This window comes from Oncorhynchus gorbuscha, linkage group LG04 (genome assembly GCF_021184085.1).
Source record: "Oncorhynchus gorbuscha isolate QuinsamMale2020 ecotype Even-year linkage group LG04, OgorEven_v1.0, whole genome shotgun sequence".
NCBI classification, from domain to species: domain Eukaryota; kingdom Metazoa; phylum Chordata; class Actinopteri; order Salmoniformes; family Salmonidae; genus Oncorhynchus; species Oncorhynchus gorbuscha.
This window is the reverse complement of record NC_060176.1, coordinates 9,075,809-9,089,222: the sequence shown is the minus strand read 5'-3', so window position 1 is coordinate 9,089,222 and position 13,414 is coordinate 9,075,809. Positions and strand designations below refer to the sequence as shown.

The following is a 13,414-nucleotide window of genomic DNA, read 5'->3' as shown; positions in this document are numbered from 1 at the left end:
AGCCAGGACACTGGGGATAACACCCCTACTCTTACAATAAGTGCCATGGGATCTTTAATGACCTCACCCGTTTAATGTCCCATCCGAAAGACAGCACCCTACACAGGGCAGTGTCCCCAATCACTGCCCTGGGGCATTGGGATATTTTTTAGACCAGAGGAAAGAGTACCTCCTACTGGCTGCTGGAAGTGGTGTTGGAGGGCATCTGGTCTCCCATCCAGGGACTGACCAGGACCAACCCTGCTTAGCTTCAGAAGCAAGCCAGCAGTGGTATGCAGGGTGGTATGCTGCTGGCACAAATATGCGGATGAGGTAGTTGGATGGGCAATGATCTGTAAGCTGCTCTGACAGCTGATGCTTAAATATAGTGAGGGAAATCTAAGTCTCCAGCTTCAGTGATTTTTGCAATTCGTTCCAGTCATTAGCAGCAGAGAACTGGAAGGAAAGGCGGCCAAAGGAGGAATTGGCTTTGGGGGTGTCCAGTGAAATATACCTTCTGGAACGCGTGCTACGGGTGGGTGCTGCTATGGTGACTAGGATCGGTAGGACAGTCAGTTTTACGAGGGTATGTTTGGCAGCATGAGTGAAGGATGCTTTGTTGCAAGATAGGAAGTTGATTCTAGATTTGGATTGGAGATGCTTGATGCGAGTCTGGAAGGAGAGTTTACAGTCTAACCAGACACCTAGGTATTTGTAGTTGTCCACATATTCTAAGTCAACCATCCAGAGTAGTGATTCTAGACGGGCGGGTGGGTATCGGTTGAAGAACATGCATTTAGTTTTACTTGCATTTAAGAGCAGTTGGAGGCTATGGAAGGAGAGTTGTATGGCATTAAAGCTCATCTGGAGGTTTGTTAAGTGTCCAAAGAAGGGCAAGAAGTTTACAGAATGGTGTCATCTGCGTAGAGGTGGATCAGAGAATCACCAGCAGCAAGACAGCTGCTAGCGATGCATCATTGAACCCTGTGGCACCCCCACAGACTGCCAGAGGTCCGGACAACGGGCCCTCCGATTTGACACACAACTCTGAGAAGTAGTTGGTGAACCAAGCGAGGTAGTCATTAGAGAAACCAAGGCTGTTGAGTCTGCCAATAAGAATGTTGTGATTGACAGAGTCGAAAGCCTTGACCAGGTTGATGAAGACTTCTGCACATTGTCTTTTATTGATGGCGGTTATGATATCGTTTAGGACCTTGAGCGTGGCTCAGGTGCACCCATGACCAGCTCGGAAACCAGATTGCATTGTGGAGAAGGTACGAAATGGTCAGTGATCTGTTTTTTAACTTGGCTTTCGAATACTTTTTTAAAGGCAGGGTCGGATAGATAAAGTTCTGTAACCGTTTGGGTCTAAAGTGTCACCCCATTTGAAGAGGGGGATGACCGCGGCAGCTTTCCAATCTTTGGGGATCTCAGACGTTACGAGAGGTTGAACAGGCTAGTAATAGGGGTTGCAACAATTGGTGGATAATTTTAGAAGGAGAGGGTCCAGATTGTCTAGCCCAGCTGATTTGTAGGGGTCCAGATTTTGCAACTCTTTCAGAACATCTGCTATCTGGATTTGGGTGAAGGAGAAATGGGGAGGCTTGGGCAAGTTGCTCTGGGGGGGTTGCAGAGCTGTTGACTGGGGTAGGGGTAGCCTGGTGGAAAGCATGGCCAGCCGTAGAAAAATGCTTATTGAAATTATCATAGATTTATCGGTGACAGTGTTTCCTAGCCTCAGTAGAGTGGGCAGCTGGGAGGAGGTGCTCTTATTCGCCATGGACTTTAGTGTTCCAGAACTTTTTGGAGTTTGTGCAAATTTATTTTTGAAAAAGCTAGCCTTTGCTTTCTTAACTGCCTGTGTATATTGGTTCTGAACTTTCCTGAAAAGTTGCATATCGCGGGGGCTATTCAATGCTAATGCAGTACCCCACAGGATGTTTTTGTGCTGGTCAAGGGCAGTCGGGTCTGGAGTGAATGAAGGGCTATATCTGTTCTTAGTTCTACATTTTCTGAATGGTGCATGCTTATTTAAGATTTGAATAGTAGACCTTTTTTAAATGCTTGTTATGTGTTATTTTAACCCGATTGCAATTGAGTGTCAATGACGACATAAATGCTATTCACTCGTCCAAGCTATGACTATCTGTAACCTTTCACTGTAGTCAATCTCAGCCTTTATAACAGCGCCTCTCCTCTTCACTCGTGACCTAGGTGCCATGGTTGCCTGGCACAGAGTGTGTAGCCAAGTACAACTTCCAGTCGACAAATGAACAGGACCTGCCTTTCTGTAAAGGAGATGTGTTGACCATAATTGGAGTCACCAGGGTAAGCACGGCTCACCTTTCCAAACTGTGGAAATGTAAGTGTAAAACCGTTATAGTGCTGGACTTGTGTAGTTATACAGGTATTATACAACTGTGTTAAAACCGCTTAAGGATTGGACCCTTTTTTTCTTCAATTTTCACCTAAAATGACACCTGTAGCTCAGGAGCTGAAGCAAGGATATGTATATTCTTGATTACATTTGAAAGGAAACACTGAAGTTTGTGGAAATGTGAAGTTAATGTAGTAGAATATAACACATTGGATCTGGTAAAGGACAACACACACTTTTTTGTACCATCTTTAAAATGCAAGAGAAAGCCATAAAGTATTATTCCAGCCCAGGCACAATATAGATTTTGGCCACTAGATCATCAGTGTATGTGCAAAGTTTTAGACTGATCCAATTAACCATTGCATTTCTGTTCAAAATGTTGTATCAAGACTGCCTAATTGGTTTGTTAATACATTTTCAAGTTCATAATTGTGCACTCTCCTCAAATAATAGCATGGTATTATTTCACAGCAACAGTTACTGTACATCTTACAGTGTAGTTAGAAGAACAATAATTCAAGCTTTCTGCCCATATCTGATATTTCTATGTCCTGGGAAAATGTTTTGTTACTTACATCCTCATGCTAATCACATAGCCTACGTTAGTACACAGATCCCGTAGAGGTTAAAGGGTGTTTCTGCTGCTATTTCAGGATCCCAACTGGTACAAAGCGAAGAACACAGTGGGCAGAGAGGGCACCATCCCAGCTAACTACGTCCAGAAAAGGGAAGGGGTCAAGTCAGGGGGAAAACTCAGTCTTATGCCGTAAGTACATGATCGGACCTTGCTGCTCTGTCACATAAGATGTGCCCTTACCTGTGAGAGGTTCCCATGTTTCACTGTATATTAAAGGTATGACTATGGTGCTTAGTTCATTAGAAGGGGGGTGTTACAAAGGCCTGACAGGAGACGTTGGTAATATTTATTTTTTTACTGCCTCTTCTCTGTCCCGTCTGCTCTCTGGGTGGCTGCCTGCCAATGTGGGTGGGGCTAAGTGCTGCTCCGATTTGAATCTGGCTCTTTGAAGGGCCAGCTATTTCAAAAGAGGAAAAAAATTAGACTTATGCAAATGGTATAAAACTGGAGGCCAGGAGATAGGCCAGGAGATAATCACAGTTATCTCACTCACACACACACACAGGACAAGGCTCAGTTGGTAGTGCATGGCGCTTGTAACGCCAGGGTAGTGGGTTCGATTCCCGGGACCACCCATACGTAGAATGTATGCACACATGACTGTAAGTCGCTTTGGATAAAAGCGTCTGCTAAATGGCATATATTATTATTATATTATAAGTTGATGCACTCAAACGTGTTGGACCAAAACGCACTGATGGTGTCTGTCTCTCTCTCACACATCTCATTCTTCTGAGCTTAACCGCCCAGCTGAGGAGAGGAAAGCTCAAGCTGTGTGGTGAAGGGCAACCAGTCAAGTGTTACAAGGAAGACAAAGGCAAGGCTACTCCACTGGACAGGGAACTGACTAGAGGGAGTGAGTGGGTTTAAAGTAGAGGTCACCAGTGGAGGGACTGGGCAGAGTCCACTGCTCTCCTTCAGCTGTAAGAGAGCAAACTCTCTGTAAATACAGCCAATAATACATCAGCCCTGTGGATACCCTCAGAGAGGTGTGGTTAGTGGTGTGAGTCTGAGGGGGGTTGTTGTTATGTTATTATGAATTGGTAACAGATGTCTTGGGGAAAACTCCCTGTTGGCTTATATAACTAACAGTGTCAGCTGTGTTCTTGGGTCTGATCTCCACACCCTGAGAGATGCTGCTCTTTGACCTCACAGCTCACTGCTGCCACCTGCTGGAAATCATCCACTCTGTTGGAAGGGAGGTGGGGTTACAGCACCACCCTAAATAATACTGGCAAAAGGCCTCCGTCCCCTGCTCACTGCAGTCTCTCTCTCCTACCTCCTTCCCCACTGTCCTTCCTTACTCTATTTCCCCCTTACTTCTAGCAGCCTGTTCTCCCTAGTGAATAGCAGAAACTGAAACATATAAATGGCATATTACATTCCCTGCTTCCTCATTAAATAGTCTGACTGGTTGGTCATATGTTTGGCTGGTAGCTCCTGTGTGCTCCTCCTGTGTTTTGGCTGTTGGTTACTCAGTGTCTGGCTGACTGCTGGCTTACTGCGCCTGTTCTCAGATTAATGGGAGTTAAGGAGGCTGCTGTCCATGGAGAAGCAGCTCCGCTGATCTAATCAACTCAATCCTCTCTCCGCATTAAGCCGCTTTGCACAGGCCCTGCTCTGTCTGTCTTTGTGCTGGGCAACGGAGGGAGGAAGGGAACTGTGTAAATCAATTACACACTTTGATTACCCTTAACTCACCAGCCCCCAGAGAGACCCCTGTGGACCTCCTACTGCTCCTGTTTCCATACTGCTGGGGGATTCTGTGTTAGGGTCTACTACAGATAAGAGATGAATGATCTTAAGGAAAAAGCCAAGCAAGGGGTGGAGTTTATCCAGTAGAAGCCTGTAGATTTTGTACATGAGGTGAGATGGAGGCTGTGTTTAATAGCTTGAGGCAAAACAAAGAAGGGAACCATGTGTGTTTTCCCTAAGAGAGCTTTCTAAGTCCAGTGTCCTGCAGCTTGCCTTGCGGTCAGCCGGGAGCAGGTTTCATAGACTGTTCTGAGGGGATGAGAGCCACTGTGCTGTTCTCTCTAAAAGCCACTCTCCTCTGTGTGGTCTCACCTCTCTATGAATATAGAGGTCTGATAGACCCTGCCTTGTGCCTTGCCTGCCCTGAGCTGCTTTGCATTTTCCTGTTATTGCAAAGCCTGTGTCAGTTTCCGTCTCTGCCTGCCCATGTGTGTTTTTCTGTGTCTGTGTTTCCTGTTTACGCCAAGGCACTTTCTCACTGGCTCCTTGAGACGCAGACAGACTCACTCCACTGCTCTAAGTACAACTGCCTAGAAATGCCACTGCCTTACATTATGCTGATCTACTGCTGTTGTCCCCTTTACCTTGTCTATGACTGACTGTTTATCAACTCTTTAATACAGGGCTTTGTATGCGTTACATTGCACGCTAGCAATAATGAGTAGATCTCCCCTCTACTTATAAATGGTATTTTTGCCCTTTTCATGACCTTGGTATGGTAATTTTCTGTAGTCCACTAAGGCCCTATCTCTGTGTCCTGTCCCTCCCCCTCTCTCCTCTCCTTCTCGTGTCCATCTCCAGATGGTTCCATGGTAAGATAACGAGGGAGCAGGCAGAGCTCCTCCTCTACCCCCCAGAGACTGGTCTGTTCCTGGCGAGGGAGAGCACCAACTACCCCGGGGACTACACCTTGTGTGTCAGCTGTGATGGTAAGGTGGAGCACTACCGCATCATCTACCACAACGGCAAGCTCAGCATCGACGAGGAGGAGTTCTTCCAGAACCTCATGCAGCTGGTGGAGGTAAGGCGGTGTCAGCCTGTCCCACACGCTCCCTATTTCTTACTGTTTATGCTACTTCCTCCCACTCTGCCTTCCCTGTATGGTGTTATGGTACTCAACAATGATGCTTAGTGACATAGTTGAAGGCAAAAGTTATTGATCGGGGAGAAATTAATATTATTTTATTGATACTTTTTCTCCAAGTATGGATTTAAGATAATGTTAGCAAGCGCTAGTCGGCTGTACCTTTATTTTTATTTTTCACCCTATAGCTTGTTCTGCCTTTTTTAAAATAGGCTCTCTAATATTGTGGCTGAATTTCTCACATTCTTTTCCCCCTTACTCTCCACTGGCCTATTTCTTTATTTATATTATCTTTAATTAACTAGGCAAGTCAGTTAAGAACAAATTATTATTTTCAATGATGGCCTAGGAACAGTGGGTTAACTGCCTGTTAAGGGGCAGAATGACAGATTTGTACCTTGTCAGCTCGGGGGTTTGAACTTGCAACCTTCATGTTACTAGTCCAATGCTCTAACCACTAGGCTACCCTGCTGCCCCATGTCTATCACAAGCTCCACACAAGTATCCTTCCCTGTTAATAGACCCACATTCAGTGGGATTTGTGGTGTTAACCACATAATGGAAATCAAACACTGTTGCGTTTAAGGGATTAGTCAATCACATGTACTTGGGTTTTTATAGATGGTGGGTGCTTGTGTGTATTCAGGCACATTGATTCTTTTTGTATTGTCCAATTATCAGTTATATAACCTTGGTTTCATGACTGCAATAGAAATAATGTGTTAATTTGATAATTGGTCTTTAAAGCTCAAATACAGTTTTGACATGAATATATTTGTTTAGTAGCTTGTACAATAGTTCCTATACCATGCTGCCCTCTGGTGGTTGTGACTGCTACTCACATGTAAAACACAGTGGCAGTCAGATTGCGCTCTATGACTGGGTGCTTCTCCATTGATTAACAAACTAATCACAGGTCAAAAGGATGGCCGGTGTGTTTGACTGGTTAACATGATCACATGTAGACCAGTTGGTGTCGACAGGATTATGTGAGTGTATCAAAAGTGAAGGGGTGGTTAGTGACCTCACCACCAAACACACAATTCCCATGCTTCTCCTGTTGATTAGCAGAGTCTCCTCTAGCACTACAATCCCAGCATCCTTTTCACCCCAGCCTTCTTGACTCGTGCTCTTTGTTGTCTGGCCTTTGACATACGGTTGACAATGCAGTTCTACCTCCTCAGTGTGATTATGCAGCTACTGTTAATATACACACTATCCAACTCACCATGTTCTCTCTCGCCGATCTCCATTCAGCACTACACTAAAGATGCCGACGGCCTCTGTACCAGACTCATCAAGCCAAAGCTGATGGAGGGAACGGTGGCCGCCCAGGATGAATTCTCCAGGAGTAAGAACACTTTACTAACCTTGTGTTTCCATTCTCTGAGTCACTCCTGGTCTGTAAGAATACACAGTGACTCAGTCTGTCTTCATCTTCTGTAGTACAGGAAATCTGGGTTTAATCACTTGAATTAGCAGTAAGTCTTTAACCTTGTGCTTTGCTCTGTCTGGGGAATGATGATATTTCATTAGTTCTGCTGGAACCAGAGTCTGACTTTCTCTCTCTCTCGATTTCCCCCCACACACACACACACACACACACACACACACACACAGGTGGCTGGGCCTTGAACAGAAAGGAACTCAAGCTCATCCAGACCATTGGCAAAGGGGAGTTTGGAGGTAAAGACCCTGACTGAGACCAGCGCTGATAAAGATGTCTCTTTCCATCCCGTGTGAGATCTGTGTGTCGTTGTCCAATGTTACATCTCTATGTATCTGTTCAGATGTGATGGTGGGGGACTACAGAGGGACCAAGGTGGCAGTGAAGTGCATCAAACACGACGCCACGGCCCAGGCGTTCATCGCTGAGGCCTCCGTCATGACGTAAGTCTCAACCATTCTGTTTTATGGTCTTACCCACTTTCTCTAATTCCTTATTACTGTGTGTTTCTGTGTCTGTACACCTTAGTGTGTAGCTATGTCACTAAAAACCCTCTCTCTTCCCTGCAGGCAACTGAGGCACAACAACCTGGTTCAGCTGCTGGGGGTGATCGTAGAGGAGAGGGGGAGTCTCTACATCGTCACAGAGTACATGGCCAAGGTACTTCAGTCTAGTCTATTGCTTGTCCAGGGACTACTCTTATCTAGGCCGTGGGCTGGAGTCCACTTTCTCTTTATGATAGGGTCTGTTCCTGCTTCCCAGCTTGACAGCCGTCCCCCTCTCCCCCCACCACAGGGCAGCCTAGTGGACTACCTCCGTTCTCGAGGACGGACCGTGCTGGGAGGAGACTGTTTACTCAAATTCTCACTGTAAGTCATCCTCAGGAAGTTCTGCAGTATTGGATTTCTTTATTCAATTATAATGTGATTTCCCTGGAGAGGATGCCAGAAACCAAAGTATTTTAAATGGCTATTGCTATCACTTATCTACAATGAAATGAGTTATTTGTCTTGGCTGAGTGATCCCATTGTTTCTCTCTCTGCGTTTCACATCTCCATTTGGTGACTCCTCCTCTCCTCGTTCTCCCCTGCTGTGCAGTGACGTATGTGAAGCCATGGAGTACCTGGAGGCCAATAACTTTGTGCACAGAGACCTGGCAGCCCGGAACGTGCTGGTGTCTGACGACAACATCGCCAAGGTCAGCGACTTTGGTCTGACCAAGGAGGCCTCGTCCACACAGGACACTGCCAAACTGCCTGTCAAATGGACCTCCCCCGAAGCCCTGCGAGAGAAGGTGAGGGTGGAAAAAGAGGGGATTGGATGAAGGAGGGAGGGAGGGAGTGTAGATGGGAGGATGTTTAAATAGTGTAGCCTAAGCTCTGTCTTTGTGTCTTGTGTAGTTGACCTCAGCCTCTCTCTCTGCTCCCTCTAGAGGTTCTCCACTAAGTCAGACGTGTGGAGTTATGGTATCCTGCTATGGGAGATCTACTCCTTTGGGCGTGTGCCTTACCCCAGAATTGTAAGTATGCCTCCAGCAGGGGGCAGCAACTTTCTGTATTGCCTTCTCCAATGCAAGGCAAAAATGGCTATATCTTGATGAGTGATGTATTTCGTATCATTTAATAGCTGAAGCTTGTGCACAGGCAGATAGGTTGAGGCTGCTGTTCAGACAGTGAAGGATGTTAGAACGTACTAGTAGAGTATGTGGTTGATAACACCCTCCTCTCTGCTCCTCAGCCCCTGAAGGAGGTGGTGCCGCGGGTGGAGAAGGGTTACAAGATGGACGCCCCCGACGGTTGCCCGGTGGTGGTTTACGACGTCATGAAGCAGTGCTGGACCCTGGACGTGGGGCTGCGGCCCTCCTTCCGCATGCTGAGAGACAAGCTGTCACATATCAGAGCCAAGGAGCTCTACCTGTGAGGGGCAGACTAGAGGAAAGACACAGCAGACTAGAGCGGAGGGAGGGAGCGTCCAGGCTGGGGGAAACTAACTGGAGCAGGAGCGGAAGTCATCTGCCTGCTTCACCTGTAGACCACACCCTGTCTGATGCCTGACCTGGGACTGTAGTAAACCCTCCCCTGTGTTACCTTCCCCCTCTACTCTTCTGAAAGAAAGGAACAGTGTGTGTTGTATTGCTTTCTGTCAGCTGGTTGTCTTCCTCTCTTCACTCCATCGACCTCCCTCTATCCCCTTCCTCATGTTCTCCCAGTCTCTCCACTGTGGCATTGTCACCACCTCAAACTCTTTTCTGATTTTCTTATTTTCCAAAACGTGATAATGGGGAGGCTGGCCTTTTCCTCCACATGTTCATCAGGTGCTCTCAATCTCTCCTCTCTCTCTGTGCCATGATCATTCCTGTATCTCTGTGTTGGGTGGTAGTGTGGTGCTGCATGCTGTCTGGCCCTCACCCTGATGTGCGGGGCCTTGCTTGGGGCCTTGGCCCTATGCCAAAGTGCCTCCAGTATACAGAGCTCCAGATCCCCTCAGCCTCCAGAACCTACTCCTCCACTCAGACTATTCAGTTTCTATCCCTTTTTTTATTTGATTTTGTCTTGGAGGTTGGTTGTTCATTTGCTTTGTGAAGTTGTCTCCCTCCGGCTCCAGAACAGGTTCTTCTATGTCCGTTAAAGAGAACGTGAACATTTGAGAAGAAAAGAGGCCAGTGCATAAAGAGCCTCAGCTGGGAAGCGCCCAGCTCCAACTCAACACAGGACTACAGAACAGGAGAGGGAGGAGCACTTCTCAACATGGTCGATTCATCATATGTGGGCTTGTTTTATATTTAAATGATAAAAAAAAACACACAACTTAAAGAAGCCACGAAAAGACAGACTGAAGGATATAAGAATGTTTTAGTGTCTGTGTGAAGCGAACGCTGGGGTTGGGTATGTGCATGCTGTGCCAGAGGCCTTGGGTTTAACTGTCGGTGCTTTCAATGTTTATTATGCTACCATGATTATGAATAAATCATTCCATCTGATTAGTGTGGAAAGAATGTAAACACTGACATCACAGGGAGAGGGGGCTCCCCTCTGAAAGCACCTGGGTACTATTCAGTCATGTGAATGTCCTGGATGATAGAGGTAACAGCAGGGCAGTGGGCCACTGGGGATGCCCTGGGTGTTTGTTCCATATGAAGTGAACCTCGAGTCATTATGCTATTACACACATTCCCACACAGTAAATATTCATTTACACAGGTAATACAGCAATTCCACACACTTTACATAGCCACTGGGTTCATACATACACTTGGGCCAATGAATCTTATTTGGTTGAACTGTGAATAAGGTATTCTAACTATGGATTGGTCCTGTGGTCTTCAAATCACATTTTATTGGTCACATACACATGGTTAGCAGATGTTATTGCGAGTGTAGCGAAATGCTTGTCAGAACCTGTGACTTCACAGATTTAGCCTAAAATAATTCTCTCACACAGCTCTGTTTTAGAATGTAGAAGTGTTTGAGGGTGTGATAATAGATATTGCTGATGTGCCAAAAGAGTCTTCAAGGTGTGAAGCTGCAGTGTTCTGTGTCAGCTGACCTGTTTCCATTTCCAATGGTCAGTTAAACAGACTAAAGCTCCTCTCATCATTCATTCTCTTCTCCATTCTCTCTTCTCTGGAGTGGCTGTTCCTCCATTTGCCTCCAGTGATGTTCTGCTGAGGACAGGGGGCACACAGAATGATTCTGAGCCTGAACTGAGCAGAGCACACAGTCCAGCTCAACTGAGCAGAGCACACAGTCCAGCTCAACTGAGCAGAGCACACAGTCCAGCTCAACTGAGCAGAGCACACAGTCCAGCTCAACTGAGCAGAGCACACAGTCCAGCTCAACTGAGCAGAGCACACAGTCCAGCTCAACTGAGCAGAGCACACAGTCCAGCTCAACTGAGCAGAGCACACAGTCCAGCTCAAATGGAACAGCTTTACAGGCCTTTTTTCTGTCTTGTGTATTTGTATTTTTTTTGTAAAGGGGAAAAAAGAACATTTGACTCAATTATCTTCAGCTTTTGTGTCTTTCTTTCTGGCTCAAAGCCTTCCTTCTTTGCCCATGTGTCTTTCTGTTTCCATCCCTCGTCCTGTCTCGCCAGCCCTGTTGCTTGCTGCACATAAGGAGCCAACAGTTGTCCCTGGCTGGCTGGCTCGTTTTGATTCCTATGAATGTTGATGGCGCTGACAGTCCAGAGTGGTAACAATGGGCTGGTTACACAACACAGGGCGCTCTCAGCCAAGGCTGAGCGGTTCTGCTCAGCTGTCAGGACCCATCATTACACTGGGCCGTCACTCCATCTCACATTATACAGTGCTGCTGGAAACACAGGAGGAGCATTGCTGGAGAGGGACCTCTCAGATTTAGATCTCTATTGCTTACGCTACTGCAAGAGTGCAACAATTCATCTTATTCACCCAGTCATGTGATGGTTGTACCACTACCATGGATCACCACCAGCTGGCACCGTGTAGTCTACTCCAGTAGAACTCGTGGATGGATGGAGATAAATATGTTACGTCAGGCCTTCATTGTAAATAAGAATTTGTTTTTAATTGATCTGCCTGGTAAAATGCAATGCATCAATAAAAAGCCTGTGTGTGATATACTGATAGTGGTAACACCATAGTTAGTCACCTCTCTTGTGTGTTCAAATGTAGCATTAGGCTTCTTGTGAGGTACAGAGATGTCATCCTACCTTGAAAGGGTTATAGTTCATTCCAGGTCTTTTGCGTATGATTCTCATCTCACACTGACACACATTCACAATTACATGCCACAATCCTGTCAACTACACACACACACAGTTCAGTGTATGTTCTTCACTCGCACAGTTGAGTGGAGGATGCGTCCTGTTTTAATCAGCTTTTGATATGTTATGGATCTCTGCTGACGACGTACCTCCTAAGCCTGGTATTTCTTGACAGCAACCAATTAAAACCCACCATGAATTAATCTGATTACGCCAACAATTTTTGTTAAATCTAGGAGGATTCTGATGTTTGTAGACTAGAGGCTAGTGTGGATTGTGTAGTTAGTGTGTACATTGTAGTGCCTCAGCCTCTGGGCCATTTGGAGTAGTTGAGTTGACAAATGTACATGTGACAGAATGTGGCGAGGTCGTCTTTCTTTTACTCCATGTTATGACAGGAAGCCATCTCTCCTCATGGGTACCTCATCCAATTCGAAATGCTTCTGTGATCACAATCCAATTATAAACTAGGTGGTTTGAGCACTGAATGCTGATTGGCTGAAAGCCATGGTATATCAGACCTTATACAATGGGTGGGTCCTGAATGCTGATAGGTTAAAACCGCATTCAAGCCAGTGTCTATTCCACAAGTTACCACCGGCTAAATCTATGATGTTAAAATGCCTATTCATTCCATCTGACTGTGCAATCCACTGTTTATCAGCCAGGCCAGGCAATTTATAAACTTGATCTCTGTTATCAAAGGTATTTAGACATTATCTCACATTTCTTTCAGACTAAAATTTAGTTTTCAACAGTGGAGATTTCTATAAACCTTTCTGTCTGTCTCTCTGACATTTGCAGCAATGTTTCAATATTCTATATCCATATATCTCCAGCTGTCGATAGTAATGGATGTGTCGGTAGTCGGGATGAGACAGACAGGCAGGCAGCTTTTTTCAGCCAGTCGAAATCATGAATCAGTATCATTTTTATGGATATATAAATATCAGTAGAAAACAGGTCAAATGAAACGACTTTTATCTCGGGCCTAACAACACCCATGCCAATATATCCTTCAAACACCGGCTTCTCGGGCATTATCCCTTAAGTATACCACGGGTATGACAAAAAAAATACTAATTACATTGGTAACCAGTTTATAAAAGCAATAGGGCACCTCGGGTTTATGGTATATGGCCAATATACCACAGCTAAGGGCTGTGTCCAGGCAATCTGCGTTGTATATTGGCCATATACCACACCCCCTCTGGCCTTATTGCTTAATTATATCACCTGATGTTGTTGCAATAACTCAAGGCTGGAGACACTGAACATGTTCTAGAACATAGAAATAGAAGCCCTAGATAAGATATATAATAATAATGCTATGCTTTATACAGCACAGATGAGGTTATTGTACTGGGAGAAATATGCAGAGAACAA

The 13,414-nt window shown here is 45.6% G+C and overlaps 1 protein-coding gene across 2 annotated transcripts in view; it reads left to right on the top strand.

Annotated features, from left to right (window-relative positions):
- Window positions 1–11,286, top strand: part of LOC124033606 (tyrosine-protein kinase CSK) — a 42,076-nt gene extending 30,790 nt beyond the window's left edge. For both annotated transcript variants that reach the window (XM_046345696.1, XM_046345697.1), the window contains 11 exons: window positions 2,194–2,307; window positions 3,013–3,125; window positions 5,553–5,772; window positions 7,093–7,186; window positions 7,456–7,521; window positions 7,626–7,725; window positions 7,852–7,942; window positions 8,078–8,151; window positions 8,381–8,576; window positions 8,715–8,801; window positions 9,020–11,286. In XM_046345696.1, the coding sequence (XP_046201652.1) occupies window positions 2,194–2,307; window positions 3,013–3,125; window positions 5,553–5,772; window positions 7,093–7,186; window positions 7,456–7,521; window positions 7,626–7,725; window positions 7,852–7,942; window positions 8,078–8,151; window positions 8,381–8,576; window positions 8,715–8,801; window positions 9,020–9,202 (1,338 nt within the window). In that variant the 3' untranslated portion in view covers window positions 9,203–11,286. The remainder of the gene's footprint in view (window positions 1–2,193; window positions 2,308–3,012; window positions 3,126–5,552; window positions 5,773–7,092; window positions 7,187–7,455; window positions 7,522–7,625; window positions 7,726–7,851; window positions 7,943–8,077; window positions 8,152–8,380; window positions 8,577–8,714; window positions 8,802–9,019) is intronic.
- Window positions 11,287–13,414: the final 2,128 nt, after the last annotated feature.